General features: G+C 35.9%; 1 protein-coding gene across 10 annotated transcripts; it reads left to right on the forward strand.

Moving 5' to 3' along the window:
• Window positions 1-269: 269 nt before the first annotated feature.
• Window positions 270-22,769, forward strand: CCDC18 (coiled-coil domain containing 18). 10 transcript variants are annotated; one of them, XM_017835084.1, is made up of 25 exons: window positions 270-334; window positions 761-908; window positions 1,100-1,250; window positions 1,844-1,990; window positions 2,917-3,026; window positions 3,622-3,750; window positions 5,283-5,379; window positions 6,122-6,243; window positions 7,626-7,935; window positions 8,127-8,230; window positions 8,369-8,529; window positions 9,081-9,301; window positions 10,070-10,180; window positions 10,804-10,935; window positions 11,687-11,824; window positions 14,024-14,140; window positions 15,004-15,168; window positions 15,622-15,764; window positions 16,218-16,381; window positions 17,195-17,408; window positions 17,988-18,087; window positions 19,156-19,272; window positions 19,717-19,863; window positions 21,449-21,492; window positions 22,249-22,767. In XM_017835084.1, exons 2-24 carry the CDS (start codon window positions 778-780, stop codon window positions 21,449-21,451), a joined length of 3,234 nt encoding a protein of 1,077 aa, XP_017690573.1. In that variant the 5' UTR covers window positions 270-334; window positions 761-777; the 3' UTR covers window positions 21,452-21,492; window positions 22,249-22,767. The 10 variants fall into 10 exon arrangements, 5 of the variants coding, with proteins under 5 accessions (XP_017690573.1, XP_017690572.1, XP_017690576.1 ...); XR_001878059.1 differs by having other exon boundaries at window positions 19,717-21,492; window positions 22,249-22,768; XR_001878060.1 differs by having other exon boundaries at window positions 19,717-21,568; window positions 22,506-22,516.
• The last annotated feature ends 88 nt before the right edge of the window (window positions 22,770-22,857 follow it).

Below are 22,857 nucleotides of genomic sequence, written 5' to 3' on the forward strand. Positions count from 1 at the left end.
CGGCGGGGCCGCGGGGCCGCGCGTGCGCCGTGTGGGACCCGCGCGGTTCGAGCGCAGGCGGGGGGGCTCCGGCGCGGCCGTGCCGGGAGAGGGGCGGGGCCGCACCGGCACCGGGGCTGGGCCCGACACCGACCTGTTCGGGGCCGCGGGACGGTCCCTCCTTGCCGCCTCCGTCCCAGCGCCCCGTGCCTCAGCCCTCCGCCAGCCCGGGCCCCTGGCGGGGTTCCCGCGGCGTTCTCCGCCCGGCGCTGCTCCCCCCGCGCCGCTCGGCACTGCCCGTCCGCCCGAGGATATTTTGCTTTCGTTTGTCGTTTCGCTGGTCACTGGCAGCGAGGCAAGTTTTGCTCATTGGCGTGTGCGCCGTTCCCGTGTCGGACTCCCCGGGAGCTCCGAGGTCACCGCGCTGCTCTGTGTGAGGGAGTTTTGGCAACTAATGTATAGCGGGCTTTTCCAGTTTTCCTATATGACAAGTCGCGAAGCTTTTTGTGCTTCATGAACGTATACAGAACTCCTTTTCTCGAAAGAGGCAATTTGTACAGTTATTTTTATCCAGTGAACATGGGAAGAGGTAGTGTGTGAAATGTACCTTTACATTTGAAAATTTGTGTTTTCTCTTTTCTTAGAAAGAAAGACAAAAGTATTTGCTTTTTTTTTTTGTATTTTTGTCTTCTCTCCACCTTCTTTTGGTATCTTTAAAAATATCTTTGAAAATAGTTTTCACGTATGTTTAACAGTGTTTTAATATTAAATATGATTTTAGCTATATGTGTGGTACCAATGGAATGTACTAGGTGGACTTGCTCTAAAAGTGGTACTGATGAAGATCTGCTTGCAAACGTTCAGTTATTACAGAATCAGCTGAGGAGAACTGAAAAAAACCTTCAAACAGTAGAGAAAGAGCTTTCCAGGTATGTGTGTGTTTGGGAATGAGAACTGTCTGTCTCTCATAGTGTGAATCTGTCTTGTTCAGTGTAATGGATTACTGCAATTAGCTCCTTTTGTGCTTTCCGTTTGAACGGTCTTGAATAAACAACCCTAATAAGCAACTTAATAAAGAAAAACTGGAGTAGTAACTTTTCACTCTCCCTCCTAACACTAGTACAAATGAACATTACGGCCACTGCTTTGCTGAGGCGACAGACTTCGCTCTGGAGGATTTTGTACAGCCTAATTATAACAGTCAAGGCTTTTCCAACCCCAAGAAGAATTGTGGTAAAACATCTGACCAAGATTTTCAAAGAAAACCCAAAGTAAATATTGCTCTTTATTACTTATTATTATTACTTTGGTTTTCTAATCTTTGCTATATTTTTGGATGTTTTTTGGCTGGTAGGGCTTGGAGCGGATACACTGTAGCACTGGACAATGATACCAACTGAGCACTCTTAAACATAATATCATTTCAATATGGTTTTTCTGCAAAGTTTCCATTACGGCCTTTCAGTGCTTGAAGGAGGTTTATAAGAAAGATGGGGACAAAGTTTTTAGCAGGGCCTGTTCCAATAGGACAAGGGGTAATGGTTTTAAACTGAAATGGTTTTAATCAGTTTAGATTAGGTGTAACAAGTAAATTTTTTACTATGAGGGTAATAAAACACTGGCACCAGTTTTCCAGAGCGGTGTTAGATCTCCCATCCCTGGAAACATTCAAGGTCAGGTTGGACAGGGCTCTAAGCAAGTTGATGCGGTTGAAGTTGTCCCTGATCATTGCAAGGTGGTTGAACTAGATGTCCTTTAAAGGTCTCTTTCAACCCAAACTATTTATGATTTTATGATGTATATATTGCTTATGTATTCATATATAAGTGTGTGTGTATATATAAAAATATATTTTTGTGTCTAGTCTTACTCAGTATCCACAACTTCGGATAAAACTGTGGAAGAAAATGAGCGTCTTCAAGAGCAAAATGCATCTTTGACTTCTCAGAACCACTACCTAAAGAACAGAGTAGAAACAATGAACTTTGAATTGATGCAGTCAAAAACAAAAGTATGTATCTTTAGCATATTCATCAAAAAGAAAAACAAACCCCAACCCCCCCAAACATCCCAATGACCTTGATTTTTGAGTTTATAATTCCAAGCAGAATATGCTATTTTTTTGTCTTATCTAAATCTAAGTTTAATATTTAATATGTATTTAATATTCCGTATTAATCTTGAACAGAATATTTTGGAATCTACTTCTCCATGGGCAAAACAACTATATTAATTATGAATTCTAGCTATTCATGTTCCACAGTTTAGTGTAAAGCCAGTAAGCCATAGAATGAAAAACACATTATGAAAGAAAATAGTTCAGTATATGTATTTAGTACTGTACATTCACATGTCTGAGCTACATTGAGATTAATGTGAATAATAATGGCACAGTAGTCATTTGCAGAGGAAATGAAGAGTTAACCTCATTAATCCAAATTAATAAATTAATAAGTGAAGATGGATTAGAAAGAAATATCTAATAAATCATTACTGATTTAGTATATACTTGTCTGTACAGGTTTGTTTCATGACAATTGTATTCTTGTATTTGGTTTGTATATCACGTTAAGAAAACATAGGTATGCTTAGTGCTTTTCGTTTGAGAAATGTTATCTCCAAGACAGTACAAATAAATAGTTAAACAAAACATTTGACTGCCTGACACTGAAAGAAGAAATAGTTGAATATAAACTTTTTGGGAAAAGCAAGAGACTGGACATATAAAGAAATTCCTCTGCTAGACAGCATATCACATTGGAACTGGAAGGGATGTTAAATGAGCAGAAAATTAGAGGTCAGTTGGTGTAGATGAGCAAAGGTAATTTACAGTAGGGTTAAGAGCACTGTCATTCAGTAAGCAGATTGTTCTTAAGTGTATCACCTGAAGATATATATGCAAGTGTTAATGCAACCCCAATTATGTTTGTATTTCAGATTTCGTATCTTGAATCCACTTTAGGTACACATTTAGTCAGCGTTCCGAAGTTGAAAGAACAGATTTTAAACTTGGAAGCAGAAGTTTCAGCTCAAGATAAAATTCTGAAGTAATAAGTGTACTTTTAAATCAATGTTTTATTGTTGTCTGCTTGCTAGTCCAGTCTCTTTTTTGGGATGACATAATTACTGGTACTGTGTGAGTCATGTAATCTGGGGTCTGAAAATTTCATTTCAGAGCCAAATATAGGAGGAGGGAGGTGATCTATTTTGTGCTGAATGTACTTCAAGAAATTCAGAAAAAATTATAAAGGCTGGTGGAAGAAACCAGGTTATAATGCGTGCTAAACACAACTATACCCTGATAATTGAATAGAGGGATTGTGTGCTGCATGACTGCATATATTCTGTTGTAGCAAGCATATATATTTTCAAACATGATGGTGCACTTTGTGATATAAAGGGTCAGCCACCTGGGTCCTTGGCAGTTGTGACACCTGATGCCTATTGATGAGGTTTGGACACCAGACTGCAGACATACTGCTGGGGAGTCTGGAGACTGGGGGTATTCCAAGCCTAGTCTAGAGAGATGCAGCGTGTTTGACTAGTGCTTCTCAAACATCATGTGCAGAAAAGAACAACAGAAATCTATTTTCTTTACAAAAAAGTTCCTAATTTTTTTATTATGCTTTATTTATTTGCTAGAGATGCAGAAGATAGACTAGATCAAAACCGGAAAACAGCACTGGAAAGAGAAAACATGTTGCAAAGATATCAAAAGGGCTATAAAAATCTGAAAATGGAGTTAATTGAACGGAGCAAGCAAGGAAAGAGGTACTAAGTCATTTTAATAAATGGAATACAGAATAATAAGTGTGTGATTATTTCCATTGATAGTTATTCTGTGGAATCAAGTTACTTTTCTGCTTTAAGGATGTTATTTTTTAAAAAAGAGGAAATTCTATGTGAAGGTACTGATTATTTAAACACGCACATTTAAAATCTTGAAATTAGCTGGTAATTGCAGACTGATACTAGTAACCAGTTTATCAGCTGCTTTTTTTCCTTCAGGACAGATATACTGCAGTGGAGAGCTGAAAAAAGCATCCAGAATATATTTTTCCTGAATTATTTTTGTCTTTGCCTTGCAAGAACCTACAATCCCCGCTCAGTATTCAGCAGTACTGAGTGCTGTGTTTTTGGGGTTGGTGCAAGGAAAGTGATAAAGGCGCAACATAATCGAGAGAACGTTTTTGTTATCCTTAATCTTACCTGTCTATATGGTACTGTTGAAAAGGGTTCTGTAATTCTGTCTCCTTCACTGTTTTCCTTTCCTATTGCCTCCTTTAGCCTAACGGCTCTGTGGCTACTGGGAGGGTTAGCTAATTTCTTTTGACTGTTAGAAGTTACCATGTACTATCACTTCCAAAACGTCATTTTAAAAAAGTGAGAGGATTAAATAAAAAGATTCCTATCTACCCTATTCATTTAACTCCATTACCTGGGGCAAAAATTAACTGATTACTTGGGAAAGCATTTCTCGAACCTTTTGAATGCAAACTCTTTGTTTGGTTTGTGTATCTACCCATAAAATTACCTCTAACCTTCTTATAGCAAGACAAATGGAAATACTGTGGGGCTTGCACTGCTGGTTGAAGAAATGTGTTGCTTTATGATCACCATTCAGAGCATGTGGGGTTGGAACTACCTGTACTTAGTTACTAGTTGCAAATTTAAATATTTTGGTGCTTAAGAAAAGTTGAGCCTCTGCCAGGTGTTAAAGGCAAGTGTTATGGCTAGTGTTATTATTACAGTTTTCTTTTAATCATTAATTGCCACAACTTACTATTCTTTGGCCAGGGAAACTGAAGTGCTTTAGACTAACACTGTTTTGTTATTCTGAAATCCTTTTATCCCCTTCTCTGAATACTTTTACCATCTCCAGATGGATGGTGGTCCTCAGACTGAGAAACACTGCTCTGAGGGTTGGCCGTACTTAGAGGAGGCACTGCCCCATGTCCACATCTCCCTTAGTGGAAGAGAGAAATGTTATTGAGCAGCAGTAATTCTTTGTGTGCCTGTGTTGGGTGTCCTGAACAGACTGCATACCTGAGGTTACTGCTCCAACTTCTTCCCTAGTGAGTAACAATAGGGGAAGGGGCAGGAGCGTGGTGATAGAGGGAAATACTAGGGATTGTTCCTTTGAGCAGTTTCTCGCATGACATCTATGCCTTGGAAAATTAGATGAGGAAAGGAAGTACCTGGAGCAATTACTTTAATAATTGTTTTTAGTAACTGGAGGAGATAGTTACATAATGGCTGGAATTTGTGGGTTTTGAAATTGGTTTGCTTCTTTGGCTTTGCAGAGCAGAACAGCAAAGAAATGAAGCTTTGTTGAACGTGAAGGAGCTGACAAGAGCTTTCAAAAAGTATAAAGCAGAAATAACTGAAAAATTAGAAAAGGTGAGAGTTTTTTCTTCACTAGTTTTTGCCATGTTTTTAAGATTTTTCATCTTCCAATAAGCAAGGCAGCTAACAGCAACAGGTTCACCAGTGAGTCAGTCATTTCTGCTTGTGAGTGGCAAAGTCCTAAGAGAGATGGGGTAGGGTAAGCAACTATTTGTGGTGATAAATTCAGTTATACAGTTTTACACTGTCATTGCACAGTCTGGACAGTCTGCATCTTTAGAGTATCCTAATAGTGCTGTTGTTTCTTCTGTCCCCTGCCTGCCAGCTGGGAATTTTACATTTTAAACATATAAGATCCTTTCAAAAGAACTCTTTTACTCTGTATGTTTAACCTGTTCAATGAAACATGAGCTAGAGGAGAGCTAAGATGAAGTCATCTCCCAAAGTTCCAGTGATCAGATTGGTAATGCTTCCTGCCTTATGGGAGGAGAAAATACAGGTCTGAGACAGTTAACTCTGACTGAGATTTTTTTTTTTTATTGGACTTCTTTCCACATGGAAGGAGATTGCCCACCATAAATATGCCCTAAAATATTAAATTAATTTTTTCCCAGATGACACAAGAAAAAAACTTCTTTGCCCATTTTCTTCACAACAGTGAGCAATAGAATAATTTACAGACTTCCCAGAAAGGAAAAAAAGAGCATAGTGTTTATAGTATTCTTTTAAAAATAGCCAGTTGGCCATAGAAGCTTAGTTTATTGTTGTACAGTAATGAAAAAAATTGCTTTTTAAGGTTAAAGCTGAAGAATTAGTCTTGGGAAAACATTTAATTAATTGTGAAAAAGAAAAAGAGAAGTTGAATGAAAAATGTATCAGCTACAGAAAGGATCTAAACATCCTAGAAGAGCAACTAAGGTAACGCAAGGGCTTTTAAAAATCTCTGTACGGTTTTTTGAGAAGGAATTGCATGCTACAGTTGTCACTGTGAATGTGCTGCTCCATTCATGTAGTTCAAACCAGTAATTTTTTCTACATTATTTTCTATAACTAATCTTTAAATGTTTTAATCCCACATGCTGCCACATATTCCCAGTAAAATGCCACCCCCCTAAGCCTTCTGGGGACAGTGGTTCCCTTGGTCACTCACTGCTGCCTGTGCTCTGTGGGTACTCTGGTTTCACGTGTACCTGTGCTGCTGCCTGTGCCCTGCTAATGCTCCTACCCTGTGAGTTCCCTGGCTGGAGTGAAGGATACTCTTGGTATCCAATGGGGAGGCTGCACTCAGGCTGCAGTGGAGGTTGTGGTGCTGACTGCAGCTTCTGGAATGATCAGACCTGGCTTTGATGCTTTCTGTCACAACTCAAAAGTCCTTTTCCACTTACAATTTTTTATACTCCTTGTATGTTTTGTTTCAAGCTGAATGCCCCTTTTTTCAGCAGTCCTTTGTAATTCCCTCATGACTTTAATGAAGGAAGACAACCATGAGCTGGTTGTCTTTAGAGTTGTTAAGTTTGGACAAACACCTGCACAGACATTTTGGGGTATTCTATTTATATGCGTTGTCCACACTCACATTCCTGTCTAAACCGTTGTTCTTTAGGCCATTTTGGCAAGACTGGGCAGTGTGTGAACACCCTTCCGTGAGTTTGAGCCTACTTGATAGGTCTCTGCTGATGATGTGTTGCTTTTTTTTTTCTTGACTGTTCTCTTTTTTTTCTGCTCAGTTACACCAGGTTTGGAACTCACCAGGGCCTTTGCTGAGCTAATTCAGTTTGGTAAACCAACAAGTACCTAAAAAAGTAAATAATTTGAGATGAGCTAAAAATACATTTGTCTCAGTGTACAAGCAGATATGAAGGGAGAAATGGGCCCCCTCCCTCTCTTGTTAGTAATAGAATGATAGAGTAACTCAGTATTTTCATCCATTTTGATTTTACATATTGTTATACAGTTATTTTATCCTGTTCTTAAATTGCCCTGGCTTCTGCGCAGTTAAAGCCGTTTGGTTCATTTCCTACCAGTGACTGTCCTGGCAGTGCTCAAAACTTCATGAAGTTGCTTAAGAAAGAGAAGTTGTTGACTCTCTCCTTTTGTTTGCTGATAACACTTTACATCTTGGTTCTTAGGAACAGTGAAAGCTTAGTAAAGCAGTGAGAACTTTTCTGTCCTTTGTATAGAGCTAAGCCTAGATTTTGAGAGGGAGGAAACTAGTAAAACAGTGCAGCTATGGTGTGTTCTGGTACTTCTAATAGTGAAAATCCTCTATGTTGAGCTATACCTTTTAAATGCCTTTTTAGGCAATTAAAGGAAGAGAATAGTAGCACAAAAGAAGAAATTAAGACTCTAGAGGCAAAGAACACTGAAATTACATCAATGCTGAGTCGGTCTGATCAGAAGATCATCAAGCTTGAGAGTGAACTTTCTGAAAAAGAAAATGTGCTTAAAGAGCAAAATGCTCTAATAAGTGAAAATGCAGAGCTGAGAGCACTTACTGCACAGCAACATAACCACTTGAAATTATGTCATCAAGAAATTGAGAATTCAAGGGAAGAGCTCAACATACTAGAAACCATTATTTCTCAGTTGTCTTCAAGTACATCTGAAGAGGTACAGTAACAAATACAGACTTAGAAGTGTATTATGTGTTGAATAATTTTAAGAATCAAGTTATCCAAACTTTTAACATTCTGGCATATGTGTCTTAAAATTTGTATGCTGATATAATACCTTAATTAATCATGCTGTGAAGCAACATAAAATTGATTTTTCATTGATCTTTGTTTTCCCTTAACTTTTAGCTTAAATGGCACCATTTCAAACACCAGCTTTTGAGTTCCTCAACAAAAGAAGTTATCTCAGAGTCTTGTGGTGAATCAAGTAAACCTTTGATTGCAGACCTAAGGTATAACTTTCTGGTTACTGAATTATGGCAAGAATAGGCAGATAATAAGGTGGTATTAGAATTAGGATATAGAAAGAATGTTAAAGTTGTCTTCTCCTTTATAATAGCATTTTGAAGTTGTCTTCTCCTTTATAATAGCATTAAACTGTCAATGAAAGAAGCTGAAATTCAAAAGCCTCGTGCAAACTTAACTATCTGTACTGGAGCTGAGCATCTGTCTAATGATAATGAAGGACAAGAAAATAGCAGGTTATGTGGCCTGGAAACAGAGCCTGTCAAATTGATCAGAAGTCAAGGAGGTAAGCTTTCTGAAATAGCTATGCAGTTCTGTCTGATTAATCCACAGAACAGAAATGTTCTGGTGGGGTTTAAATTGTTTTTATAGTTTTATTTTTTAAATGTACCTCTGTGAGCTATGAGGTATGGTTTGGTTGAACAGTGAGAATTTTGCCACCTTGGAAACTGTCATGTTCTCCAGGGACAATATTCTTTCTTTTGCTAGTTAAGTTACTTGTTCAGCAATAGCTAAGCTAGGAGTTGTACTGAAATGGAACCATGCATTTCTCTCTTTAGGCAGGTTATGCTAAGGTCTTCATATTTTTGTTGATGCTTTTCTCTGTAACCTGCTGTTGCAGTATTTCTGCCATTGCTTCTGTGATTACTATCAGGACTGCTCCAAGAAATTCCTTCAGGGCACCTAATGATGCTGTCTTGGTTTCTTCTTGTTTGTTTGTTGGGTTTTTATTGGGGGCTCTTTCATTTGTTTTCATGAGTCATAGCTTTCAGTTACATTACAGGTTTGTATGTACTTGTATAAATTAATCTTAGATTTATTTTTTTCTACTTTGAGAGAGGAGAAAATGCCAACAGTTGGAACTTATAAGCAAGCAGTTTGAAAAGATGAGGCGAAGATTCCAGAAAGAGATAGAAGAGTTACGCACTAAACTGACAAAAGCAGATGATGAAAATTCTTCTTTGAAGAGCAGCATGGCTCAAAGGACCAGCCAGTTTCAAATCATACAGGAAGACCTACTGAAGAAGGCTTCAAAAACTAGTAGCTTAGAGAAAGAAGTAAGTTTTTAGCAGCACTGAAAAGATGTCACTACTTCTTCATTTCAGTAAGCAAAGAGAGTGAAGACAATAGTTATTGTCTTCAATAATTGTTAACTGTAATTGCCGTATTAATTTTAAAATCTGGTTTATTTGAGAAAAATCTGAATTAAAGTTTTCAGCAAGCAGAAAAATTTAAAGATAGAAGCCTCAGTTTATTAACTGTTGGAAATATGGTTTTAAAGCTGATGTAGTGGTGGGCTTCTCTACTACTACTTTGATTTGTTATGTGGAAACTATGCTCAGTCTCTGGTTTAATTAATGTGTAATCTTAGGAAATAGATGTTGAAATACACTTGTATTTTTCCTTATTTAATGTTAGTACAGTTGCCAGAGATAAACATCATTACCAGAGAGTCACAAATGAAAGAAATTAGGCTTCAGCTCATCTCAGGTTGAATAAGTTAAAATACTAATGTTTACATTCTGATGCTAATGTGTTTATAGAGTTCGGCATAATGGGATTTGAAGTATTTCCTAATAATGGACATAAATATTATAAATCTGTAGTAGCTATTTTGCTCACAGTTATCATTAATTGGATAAATTTTAGGTAAATTGTCCTGAATCTTTAAGTAATAAAATTTAATAGATCAACAAAACAAACGATTAATTAAAAAAGCTATAGTAGTACCTAAAATGGAACCGGTGATAAGAAAGTATATACAAATACTTGAATAAACCCCTAACAGTTGTTTACATGCTGTTTAGTGCCATGTTTAATTTCAGATGAGAAAGAAATCTTCTCAACTTTCTGAACTTGAAGAACAGTTGGAAGAAAAGACTATTGCTTATTCCACTGCTGCAGCAAGAAATGCTGAGTTGGAACAGGAACTCATGGTAAAATGTTCTCACTGAGAAACTATATTTATGTAAAAAGACAAGTGGAGATTAAAGTTTAACTTAACAGTAGTATTCAAAATGGATAGACTTTCAGATCTGCTAAATAATCTGTGCAGTTTTTAGGGTATGCAGTCTTTAAAAACTGAATCTTGTTTCAAATAAAACATTCCTTTTTCCCTGCCTTTGAATGTGGTAAGCTATTAACGGACATGCTACTTTTTCCTTATGATATGTGCAATGAAGATCTGGTCCTATTGAAGTCAATTGTAGCATTGCCATTTGTTTCAGTGAAATACATTTAGACCTGTGACTAAAATAGTCTTCAAAATGCTATTTTAAATGTGCCATCTCTCCAGGGGAGGGTAGAATTTCTTTTTATCTTTGTCAGAAGTTATCTATGCCATAGTCCACCTTGGCAGACACCTTGTCTCTGTAGCTGCTGCTTCTACTGATCTTCTCTACCTGTGTTACAGGTGTGACATCCTTTGAGATGACACATGCAGTGTGTAACTTCAGTATTTTCTGTGTTGTTCTTTTACAAAATCTAGAAACTAGATGATCAAATAAACTGCTAATATCACAAAATATTTTTAAGTCTTTCTATTGTTGCCATTTCCCAGGAAAAAAGCAGACGCATTCATGAGTTGGAAGCAACTATCAGTGAAGAACATAAGAAAATAAATTCTGCTTTTGAAAATGCAAAGTTGGTTCACCTTGAGCAGCACAAAGAGATGAAGAAACAGATAGAACTAGTAAGACCTTGTGTGCTAGTATGTATGAGTGTTATACTTGGTAACTTTTTCCTATGTTAATTTCTTTGTCTTTCTTGTAATTGTGAGACACATCCATTTAAAAAGTTATATTAAGAAGTTCATTCTTCTCCGTAGGTTTCCTGATTTTACTACATTTTCCATCTAACTCTACACAACTGTCCTTCTGAAATATTCATATCCTCTTTTCTGCTCAACTAAAGAGAAGTAAGGACTTAGGAAGAGTGCTGTTGTTCTTTGCTCCAAACAAAGCAAAAAAAAAAAGTATAGCTTTATTGCCTACTGGATTTAAACCATGACAGCTTCTAACAGTGTTTTCTTGTTGGCTGAACCTCTGCCAGCCTGAGCATCTTATGAGCATCTGTGTTCAGGGAGAATACTTGGTAGGTTTTTCATTCTTTGAAGAAGAATTCTGTTGCTTCATGTGATTAGAAATATAACTGAGGCTATTTCTAGCTGTTCAAGAAGCTTATCATCCTTTACTAAAGAATGTATGCGTGTCTTGGCTGATGACAGATTATTGCAGTCTGTCTGCTCTCATTCTCTTGATTCTCCTCTTGATTTAAGACATTGAGAGTTTGGGATTTCTTGATAATTTTAAGACTCTGCAATACTGCTGATGGCAAGACTGTATTTACTTTTCATTAGAAAAGTGATGGGTGAATAGAACTGAATGACATTTAGATGCAAAAATTCTTATCTAAGTAATAAATTATGATTTACTTATGGACAGCTTCAGACACAGCTGGAGCAGAAACATCAACAATTCATTGAACAAGAGAAAATAATATCTGTTTTACAACAAGAGGTTATACATAAACAGCTTCATTACATTGAATCATTGGATGGGCTGCTGATAGGAAGCAGAGAGGTAAGGTTGGCTCTTGACTTTCTTTAAATGCAAATTGAACAAGTGACTAATAATAATGAAAAGCACATCCATAAATACATGGGAAAATTGGAGAAAATTAAAGATGCTTATGTTTTTGCTTTTTAATTCTTGTTTGACTAATTGACTGAATCTAGTGTAGTCACCAGTTACTGCTATATACTGCTATATACTGCTATATACTGCTATATACTGCTATATACTGTATATATTGTACAAACTTCAGTGGCCTTTCATTTTTTTCTATCTCAGCATTCTCTTTATGTCTGTGGTTTGCCCCTTGGGCTTCTTGCTCTGATCAAAGGAAACAGATCTGGATAAAGAAAAGTTGCATTTATTCTGCACTAGGTGGAAAATCAAGAATGTTCTAGTCTGATAATGCCTGCTATGCAGAATATGAAGGGACATCTGTCAGGAACCAAATTTACTTCAGAGTATCATGTACACAAATACATTATAGAAGCAATTGTGTATTAAATACACTGATCTGGGTTTTTTCCCTTGATTCTTAATATGAGTTTTTATTAAATTACTTTTACTATATTTACATTTTGTTCTCTTGAATAAAAATATGTGTACAAACAGGAAATGGAAAATCAAAATGTCAAGAAACATCAAGGATTGAAGATGCTGGGAAGTCACTTAACAGAAGAAACAATCAAAGTTAATAAGTTCTTTGTTATTTTCAATTAATAGTTTTGAAGTTTGCAGTAATGGTGTATTTCCTTTTATCCTCTATAGAAAAAATTTTTTATAGAAATTTGTCTTAGGTAAATATTTCAGAAGTCATTGACCTGAAGTTTTTCCATTTTTTTTCTGTTGTTTCTTTTTGGTTTAGTTTCTTTTTTTTTGATTAAAACAAGTATGGTGAAACCTACAGTAAGGGATCATGCAATGCATAATTGCTTTATAAAATTATTGTAGTTACAAATAGGACAGACTTGTGCTTATTGTACTCTCAAAGTACAACTTTGTCTAACAGAACTAATGTTATGTATCTTTTTTGTCTAGATATGGCATATATTTTAGATATATATGATGTTATAATATTGGTCACGTTTTTAGCCATCTATGCCTCTTCCTAGTGTTTGCCTGATAAATATTTTCCCTGCAGCTCTTTCAACAGTATCTTAATGAACCAGTGCCATGTGGTGATTTACCCCAGTGAGGTTTCAAACAGTATTAAATCTCCAGGATATCGGCAGGAGAAGATACTGAGGTCTCAGCTGTTAGCATGCTCTTTCTGAGCTCGTGTTGGACCTGTTTGCTATCCAAGTGGCTTTGTAGTATTTGGGATGTTTTACAGAGATTTAAAATTAAGACCCATTGTAATTTCTCTTCAACAGACTCTCGAATGGGGTGGGGAGAGAGAGATATATAGTCCAGTGTGATTTAGAAAACTGGTAGTCTGATTGCAAAATGGAAAGCGTCAGCCAGTCTGCAGCTAAATTCACCACAATTCTCATTGATGAGAAGTCTTAGTATCGCAACCAAATGGTTAAGAAAAGCTTAATTACTATGGCTCAAGACCTTTGGGGGTTTGTTAATTATAATTTTTATCTGTTTGAGGTTATAAGGTATTTTTTAGAGAGACTCAAATTCAAATTAATATTAAAAGGGTAAAGCAGATTAACAGTGTTGACATTGCTCAGAGCTCTTCCTTTCCCTTTTGGTGAAACTCTGGCACTGTCTCCCAGTGCAGAAAGGGAAAACATGCTGTTAATAACTTTCTCAAAAGAAGTGTATCAAGAATGTTATTTTTGTATCTGAGTGTTATTTTTGGAAAACATGTGTCAGCTCACATATGATGATTATTCCAAATTTTTTTATATAGTTCTATATATAACAACCTATGATGGATTAATGATTTGGTATTGGGCATATGTCTGCTTTTAAATTCTAGCTACTGACAAATATTGGAATATCTTCTCGTAACTGATAGTCTCATCTTGTTTAAACACAGTCTAAAGTACTGTAATTGAATTTCACAAATAATTTTAATTTCTGAATACTATTTCAGTTTTAAAGTTTATCATAATCTTCCATGACTATTTTAATACTCTTTCAATAAAAATGTAGCTTTTTGGACATTTTATACGAAGATGACTTTTAACACAATTTTTAGACTAGCTGATACAGACCATGCCATGCAATTTTAAGTGATCTATTGCATCCAACTAGGTACAACAACTCGAGTCAGCATTAAAGGTATGTAAGGAAGAAGTTGTAATGTATTTGAGTCAGTCACAAGAAAATAAGGAGGTGTTTGAAAATCAGCTCAAAGACAGGTCTGAAGAGGTAACAGCTTGCTTTACAACTCTTCTGTATTTCAGAGAACACTTGTTATGATTGATTTAATCTGAAAGTTTGTAAAATAACAGCGAAAACATTTGCAACAGGAACTGTGAATAGGAAGTAAGCTGGGAAAAGATGATGCATTTTGTGAGGGTAAAGGGGAAAAATCATACTTAAGAAACACTGGATAAGCTTAGGGAAAAGAAGCACCCAGATAAATGAATTGTTGAAAGAAGTAACAAATCAGAATTATGTGAAACAAAGCATTCTCTTGGGGAAAAAAATGGAGGGAGCAGTATTGCAATATAAATTTAGGTGCATATAATTGATTTGTTTTTCAACTATCTTGATGGGGAAGAAGTCCTGGGCATAAGAAAATGTTTACTTCAAGCCCCAGAGTTTTATCATACTTTCCACTACTACATGAAAGCAAGAAGGAATTGAGTTTAAATATTAGGATGAATTTTTCTTTGTGAGTATGCCCAACCACATGAACTAATTATATAGTAGGCTCTTCATGTCAGTGCTGACCTGCTGAGAGAGAGGCTTCGGTCAAACAGAGATTGCCAGACCCTGAAATTAAAAATCTCTTATGTATGTTCTTAAAACATTGACAAGCTATATTTAGAAAGCAAGAATCAAAAACTGGGACTGCTAAGTTACCACTATCCTAACCTACTTTATAAAGCACAACTCAGGGATGAATTATGAGGTCTGTTATGTACTGTTGCAACTGTAATGCAACTAAATTCAGAGCCAGAAGTTCTGTTGAATCATAGATGTGATTCTGTGCTCATTAAGAGAGAATAGCTATGCAAGTGAAAATAAAAATGTTTTATTTTAATGGAAAATAAATGTCTTTTCAGCTTCATTATTTGCAGAAAGAAATAAAAAAAAAAGATCAGAATATTCAGGACACGAGTGAACAAACTACTCTCCTACAAACTTTGCTTCATCATCAGCAAATGTTACAGCAAGAAACTATTAGAAACGGGGAGCTGGAAGATAATCAGATTAAACTTGAACAACAGGTACAGTATGGTGAGAAGTGTCTACGTAAAGAGAGAAAATTAAATGCCTTTAGATATGTTTTTGTAATACCTTTAAAATCTGAATGTTTCTTTGATAACTGAGTTGATAATTATGATTTTAGATATATCTAAAATAAAGAGTTTAGTGGTCTGTTTTATCTTAAACCAGGTTCTGTGCTATCAGAAATGCTAGCTCGCATTAGAGTGGCTAAGTACTTTGAAAATCAAACCCTAGACTGCAATTAAGGAGAGGTGCATTTAAATTCAGAAAGTTGTCTCTTGCTATGTTTACTAGAAACTACTTGTCTTTCAAATGTGCAAAGTTCTAGTCTTAAATTATATATAGACTATAAAGACATCTGCTGCGTTAAACCCCTCATTATGTTATGTGAGTTGCAAGACAAGGATGTATGTTTCTTTGGAATGCAATTTACTCTGAATACTGTTTGCCAGGTATCCACTTTGGAGAAGGAGCTTCAGAATCAGAAAGCATGTGCAGCAGATGAGTTGAGAAAGGTGGAGGAGAAACTTCGCTTTGCTGCTCAGGAAGCAGATTTAAACGGACAGAAGGTGGATGAACTGAATTGTACAATCAGGTAGGTTCAGTGTAACAGAGGGATGTTCTGCACAGAGACATGGATCAGAAAGATTGCTGTCTGAAATGGTATTCAGCTCTGTAGTTACACACTTCAGCCTCTGTATGAGCATAGACTCAAATTCAGAAGGGAAGCTTCTAAATAGCAGAGGCATGAGTTTCTGGAACAGTTTTCCAGTCGAATTAATGCATATCCTGGCAACTTATTTAGCCTTAAGATGGCACTTCATGATGCAGTTCAATTAATAAATGTATCAACTTGCTTGTAATTGTAGATAGTATATTCTAGGGGAGCTTGCTAGTCTTAAAAAATATTGTTTTGATTGCAAGAAAAGCCTACTTAACATGACTTTTTATTTCTATTTTATTCACAAACCCTTGTCTTAGAGCATGTAAGGGTATACACATGTTGCTTTTATTACATGGTTAATTTTTTTCTGGTTGCTTCTATTAGGCAGATTAAATTGGAGATGGATCAGTGCAAGAATGAACTTATTGATATGGAAAAAGAAGTAGTGCAATTACAACAAGATGGTGAAAACAAAACAGTGCAGATAAATCAGTTGGATATCACTTTGGAAGAAGCAAGATCAGAGCTCAATAAAAAGGCAAATGAGGGTAATTTGGCTATTTTGTTTCTCAGGCTTCCTTTCATTATGCTATTTCTGTTTATGTATTAGACATTCTTCCATTTCCCCCTGTTTCATAATCAAGTACATGAGAGTCAAAAAATGATAATTTTTTTAATGTATTAGTAATTCCATAGTTAAAAACCCCCAAACAAACAAAGCCAAAACCAACCAAACAACACCCCCACAATGCAAAAAAATCACAAGCTTTTTTTTAACAAACCTTTGCAAATTCTCACTTCTGTGGTATATACCTTTACCCCAGGTGAAATGAATAAGTAGTTTCCCTGTAAATTAGCAATGCAGATTCTTACTGTGATAATCAAATGAGGCACATACATTTCATAAAGGCATATGCTACTCACAAAAATTCAGCTCTTTAAAAGAAACAGAAAATCTCACAAGGGAGTCTGTGGAAATAAACTTTCCAATCCATTCTCTTCCATTTAATTTAATTGTACCATTGTTTTAAACCAGAGGAATACCAGCAATTCTGCTTGCATTTTTCATAGCACTGCATATTCAATTACTATATTGTCCCTGCACTTTCTCTTTGGCCAGATGTTTTGAGATATATCCTCATATTTCAAGTCATGAATTGAGTGAAAACATAGCAAAGACTTACATGCCATAGGAAGGCTTTTGAATAAGAAGTCACTGTTTTTCTAGATTGTCCTAAAAAATACTGATACTGAAAATTTATTATGACCACAAATGCTACTAGGTAGTTGGTGTTGCATAAAGACCCTGGCATGCTGATGATTAAGCATTTTGTCTTTTGTGGTGTGTGTGTGTAAAATAGTGAATGATTTAGAAGATAAGCTGCTTCAAAGTGAGACTTGCCACAGGGAAGCCTTACAGAAAATAGCAGAACTAGAATCTGCATTACACAATGCCCGTGGAGAATTAAAAATCACTTTAACACAGCTTCAGGAATTGCAAGATGCATTACAGAATGCACAGTCCTCTCTGGAGGAGAAGCACATTGCTATCATGGAGCTAACAACTGAGCTCAGGTAAGCTGGTATCTTTTCCATCATGAAAACTTACTTGTGTTAATTTTTCCTTAGGAATAGCAAGTAGCTTGGATGGCTTTTTTCTAATGTTCTTAACAGCTCTCTATAATTTTTAGGTGTTTTTCAGCTGTAAGATAAGTTGATACTTGAGCTCCTCAGCTCACTTTTAATTTCTAAAAGTAGTGCTGAATTCTTTTTTAGGAATTCTATTTTAAAAACTGCTAAAATTATTTTCTGAATCCCAAAGCTGTGAAGTAATTGTACAAAGAATAATGAAATTTTCTAGTTTCCTTTCTGACCACAAATTAATGGTGCTTTCTTCTGTACTATTCTTTTTTAAGAACATGTTTTCCTGATATAGCCAATTAAATAACTTGAATAATGAACTTGTTGGGAAATCTCCACCTGGAATATAGTAAACAGAATTATTCCATTTGGGTTTGTTTCTTTGCAATCAATTAGTTGATTCATGTTTAGGGTAATATGGCTGTAAGTAACAGAGCTAATGATTTCCAAGCTGGATACATGAAGCTAAGCAACTGAATGTGCATTAAGCAATTAAACATATGAGAATTTCAGGTATTGCAAGGGTGAAGTTGAAGACAAAAAACAAGAACTCCTTGAAATGGACCAAGCACTGAAAGAAAGGAATTGGGAACTGAAACAAAGAGCAGCTCAGGTCAGATTATTTTAAGTATGTTACTGACAATTGTTACTGTTATGTAGTAGATAACTTATGAAAAGCCTGCTAGGTTTAGTTGCTTTGAAGTATTGTCTCAAACTGTACTGTTACTGTAGCCACGGAGTCAAGCTCAAAACCAGCTCTGTGTTACTGAAGCCTTATGGTACCAGGAAAATCAGGTTGTGCTCCCCTAAGGGACAACAGAGTTCTGGTTTAAGGAAACAGAAGCCTCATGCAAACCCTTCATTAGTTCTTCATTAGTGATAAAGTTATAAGACAACTGTTCTCATCTTGATGTTTGGTAAGAGGAAGAAAGAGCTGTGCTGAAGTGTGCTTGGAGATGATAGACTCCTTTCCTTGTTTGCACTGGAGCATGTTTGATTACCTCTAAAGCAGCCTCTAAATATGAAATGGTGTCTTGGTTGAGAATAAATTTCTGTAGCTCACTTGAAATATTTTCAGTCTTTTGGTCTGGCTTCTTTGATGCCCATCATGGGAAAATTCTTTTTCTGCCACTTATAATTAGCCTCTTCCTGCAGGAGTTACTAGCCTTTGTATTCAAGAATATTTGAGGTTCAGAGAGGAGTGGAGATTTGAATAAATCTGTTTAAGCAACTGACACTGTAAGGAGGCCAGATCTTGCAATATATTTTTACCACAGTATCCTGTGAGCTGCTCCAGGAATTCATCAAAGCTTTTGATGAATTGATGGTTTTTTTTGGTTTGGCAAAATCTGTCACTTTCTAACAAGAGGGATTTGTATAATTACTCATTATATTTCTTTTAAAATGAGATATAGGCTTGTATTCTGTGTATACGAGGACCTAACATATTCAGTTATGGATTTTTTTCATGATTTTCCCCTTTTCTTTTTATGTTTGGCCACTATTTTTTTAAACAACATAGCTAGGGTGCAGTTTTATATTGACTACTCCAGTGAATACTCTTGAGGCTACAGAGGATTAATTTCATTCATTTTGCTGTCATAGTTTGTAATATTGCTTCTTAAAATCTACATACTAATTCAAAATAAAATATTTAATTTTCTTCCTTTATTACCTGTAGATTACAAAGCTGGATATGACAGTTCGTGCATATAGGGAAGAAATGGAACAACAAATAATTCAATTACAGTGCAATTTAGAAAAGTCAGAGTTGGAAATCAAGGAATGCAATAAAAAGGTAATTCTCACTTAATTAAAAACAGTCTCCCTAACAAAGGGCAGATAATTTTATGAGAAAGTCTGGTCCTGGGACACAATAGCTGGACAGGTTTAATCTAGAAGATGAAAACTGGTTTCTTATTGTAGGGAGAGGGAAGACAGTACCTTAATAATGTACCAGCAAAAACACTTCATTTGTCAATTGAAACAATAAATTTTGCAGGGATATAACAGTGCAAAAACGAAAACTTATTTTTTCACTTGATATGATATAGCTCCCAAACTGCTCTTTTGGTAAAGGAACATGTTGACAAAATAAAAAATCGACAAGGGAATCCAAAGTCAGTGGTAAAAACTGATGGTTATTTGTGAGTTTTCTTTGTTTTATGGTTTTGGGGTTTTTTTTAAATCATTCTGACTTTGGTAAAATATCAGTTCTGATTTAATTGCATTTTCTGTTCAGATTGAGAACTTAGAAAAGAAACTTCAGCATTCTAAAGATAAGCTTCGTGAAAAAGAGTTTGAACTGCTCCACAGAGACCAAGAAATAAATCAGCTGAAGAAAAAAAAAAATCAAAGAAAACAACATAGCCTAGAAGCTCTTGAAAAGGTAAAATGTACATAACAAATTATCAATTTTTAATGCCATTACTGTACCTGCCTAGAAGGAACTATACAGTTTCTCTTTAGCATAAGTGTCATTAATTCTCCCAGAATCATTGTATTTTATATCCTGGTGTTTGCTGAATCTTAATCCCCTGAAGTTAAACCAGTTTAGTTATTTAAAAATTACAAATTTAATGGCACACTCTTAATTGTCTGCTTTCTGTGGAGAAATTTGAATACTAATGATCTTTAGTAACCCTTTTTTCTGACTGTGGACAACATGGTCTTCCTTGAAATGACACAAAACAAAATGCTGTATAATGAGGGCTTCTCATGATTTAGGCACTATCTTGCAAAACTTATTGCATCCAAAGAGCCCTGATATGTGGCATGTTTATAGCAACAAGAAGTGAGAGTTTTTTGGCATAGTGAATGGGAGCATATGGATAGAATAAACTTTATAGATGACTTTATGAATTATATAAATCTTTGGTTTGGTGCATGAATCAGTCCCTACAGATATAAATGTGACCTGAGATAAGCAGGCTTTGTGCAGATGATTGCCAGCTAGAGGTAAACTCCAAAGCCCCAACGGCTCCTGCTACTTTGGTTGGTTGTGCTGCATTTGTGTGTTTCTTTTCCCTAGGGTGAGATATCAGAGAAGGCTTATTTCTGTGTGGTCACCAAAAGCATTTGGTCTGCATTCTAGATCATGGAGGCTTGGCAGTGTAACAGCTGAATATGAAAGTTGTTTCACTGCCAATTAAAGCAGTGTCAGCTCTCCCGTCTTGTTTTCTGTTAGGTTGTTTATGACACTCGAGAACAGGACAGTGACTGCTGCTACCGTTCACACGTATCATTAACATATTTCCAACTTTTCCTAAGGGATGATTCTGAAGGAAAGAATTTCCTAGCTAGCCCCTGTACAACTGCTGACTAGACCCTTTCTTTCCAGACAAATTGCCTTGTTATTGTTTTTGCTAAGGAATACCAGGTAGGGAGAGGCCTTAGAATGATATAAGAAAGGCTTTGAAAATAGACCTACTCCAGTCATGTTCCTTTAGAGACTTGGGATGAAGGAAAAGAAATTTTAAGTTTATTTTCATTGTAATGAGGTGGATAAAACACTAGATTTTGGAAGCATTCTGCATAAAATACAAAATACGTTGCAGAGGGCTTCTGGCTTCACTTAGAATATGATGTGGTTCCTTCTTTGTTTAAAAATTGTGTATATTAACATGATATAAGAAAACACTTTCTCCATTAGTAACACATTGCAGACTGACTGACCAGTCTTCCACAGAAACTTTCTGTCCTAGTTCTAAAAACTCAATTGCCTAATTTATCTAGGGAAAAGGGGTAGGGGCTGTGTGTGTCTGGCCCAGGGGAGTAGTCTGTCTCATTCTTTTTCCTCTTAATACACTACTTTGTCTGCTTATTACAGAAAATATATTAGTTCAGGGAAGGAATTGCTAGAGAGGGTTGATTTCTGTCCTAGTCCACTCTGCCCCTTTGGGACTCATGAAATAACCAGGTCACAGATTTTTCGGTTGAATCGTTCTTTGTTCTTACTCTGCTTCAATCTGCAGTGAGGATCTTGTAACAATTCAGCACTCTGCTACTCTTCGAAGTTGTAAGTATTCCAGATAAAGGAACTGAAAATACCTTAATGAACATTAAGAATGGGTTTTTCATTTTTCTGGGAAAATGTTTTTTGAAGCAGGGGTGGGAGGAAGCTAAAGCTCTAGAAACAAAAAAACCCCACCCAACCTCAAACATACTGTGTTTGGCTGCATTTATTTCTATGTACTGTAGAAAATCCAGTTTACATTCACGTTGCTATTTTTCTTGCTTTGTGCTGGTAAACATCATAAGCTTTCTTCCTTTTGATACCTTGATACTGTTGATGGGGTTTTTACAAACACTTCCTGAATTATTAGGGTTGCTAGGAACTTAAACACAAATGAAATCCAACATGAAACCTTAAGCCTTACACAGAGGAGCAATTTCAAACGACAGTGCTCCTTTAAACTGTACAAAATTTTTACAGGGATTTGCATATGAAGATTTCTTAAAATATTCCACATAATATTTTCCTACTTATCTGCTAGAACTTAGTCTGTGTTGGAAAATTTGTAAATTGTGCTCATTTGGAAAGTAAATGTACTTCACTTACAAGAACAGTGGACAAAAATGCATTAATAATGTCAGTCTAGGGGTCAGAATTTGAGAAAGCAGCCATGGACTTGAGACCTGCTGTTAGTTTTCTTAAATTTGTAAAATAAATCTTAATAATGAAAAGTAATATCTTGTTACAAATTGATTTAGATATAATAATTTGAATGCAGAAGTTTAAAGGAAGGTTCTGATCACAGATACTTTGTTTCAGGGGCAAGAACTGTGAAGAAATGAATGTTGCCCATTGGACAAGCAGCAACCCAGGAATGCTACTGCTGGCATCATTATTGTGCATTCAAAGAGGAAATGTTAATGTTGTATTTCTAAAGAAGGAATGCAGTTATTTGTACTGAAGCAGATGATACCCTTTTTATTTTTCCAACTGTTTTTAAGATTATTGCCTTGATTTAATAACATATTAATTTATTTTTTTATACTTTAAAAAAAATTATTTCTCTTAAGTTGTAGGAATTAATTTCAGCTCTCGTCTTTTTCCAAGGATTTTGAATGGAGTACTTGTTTCGTATCTCACTTCTAATTAAAAACACAATGGTATTATTAAGAACTTTTGTTTGGGAATATTTTATCTTCTTTTTTTGTACATATGCAGTGTTGCAGACACAACATCTTATTAAAATTGACCTGTTTGCAAGATGTTTTAGGACACTGATTTGATCACAGACACTGGGAAAACCTGCTCGCTTTATTCCAAGCAGTATCTTTAAAATGCAAAGGAACAAGGCCATCTTTAAAATGCAAAGGAACAAGGAACTGAGCTTTGAGTTTTTTTTTATTTCTAACAAAAATCCCTACAAAAATT

This window comes from Lepidothrix coronata, unplaced genomic scaffold (genome assembly GCF_001604755.1).
Source record: "Lepidothrix coronata isolate B3197 unplaced genomic scaffold, Lepidothrix_coronata-1.0 Scaffold247, whole genome shotgun sequence".
In the NCBI taxonomy this organism is placed as follows: domain Eukaryota; kingdom Metazoa; phylum Chordata; class Aves; order Passeriformes; family Pipridae; genus Lepidothrix; species Lepidothrix coronata.

Coding starts and splice junctions, on each gene's coding strand:
- CCDC18 (XM_017835083.1), top strand. CDS start 778: ATGGAATGTACTAGGTGGACTTGCTCTAAAAGTGGTACTGATGAAGAT. Junction 1,251..1,843: donor ATTTTCAAAGAAAACCCAAA/GTAAATATTGCT, acceptor TTTTGTGTCTAG/TCTTACTCAGTATCCACAAC. Junction 1,991..2,916: donor TGATGCAGTCAAAAACAAAA/GTATGTATCTTT, acceptor TTTGTATTTCAG/ATTTCGTATCTTGAATCCAC.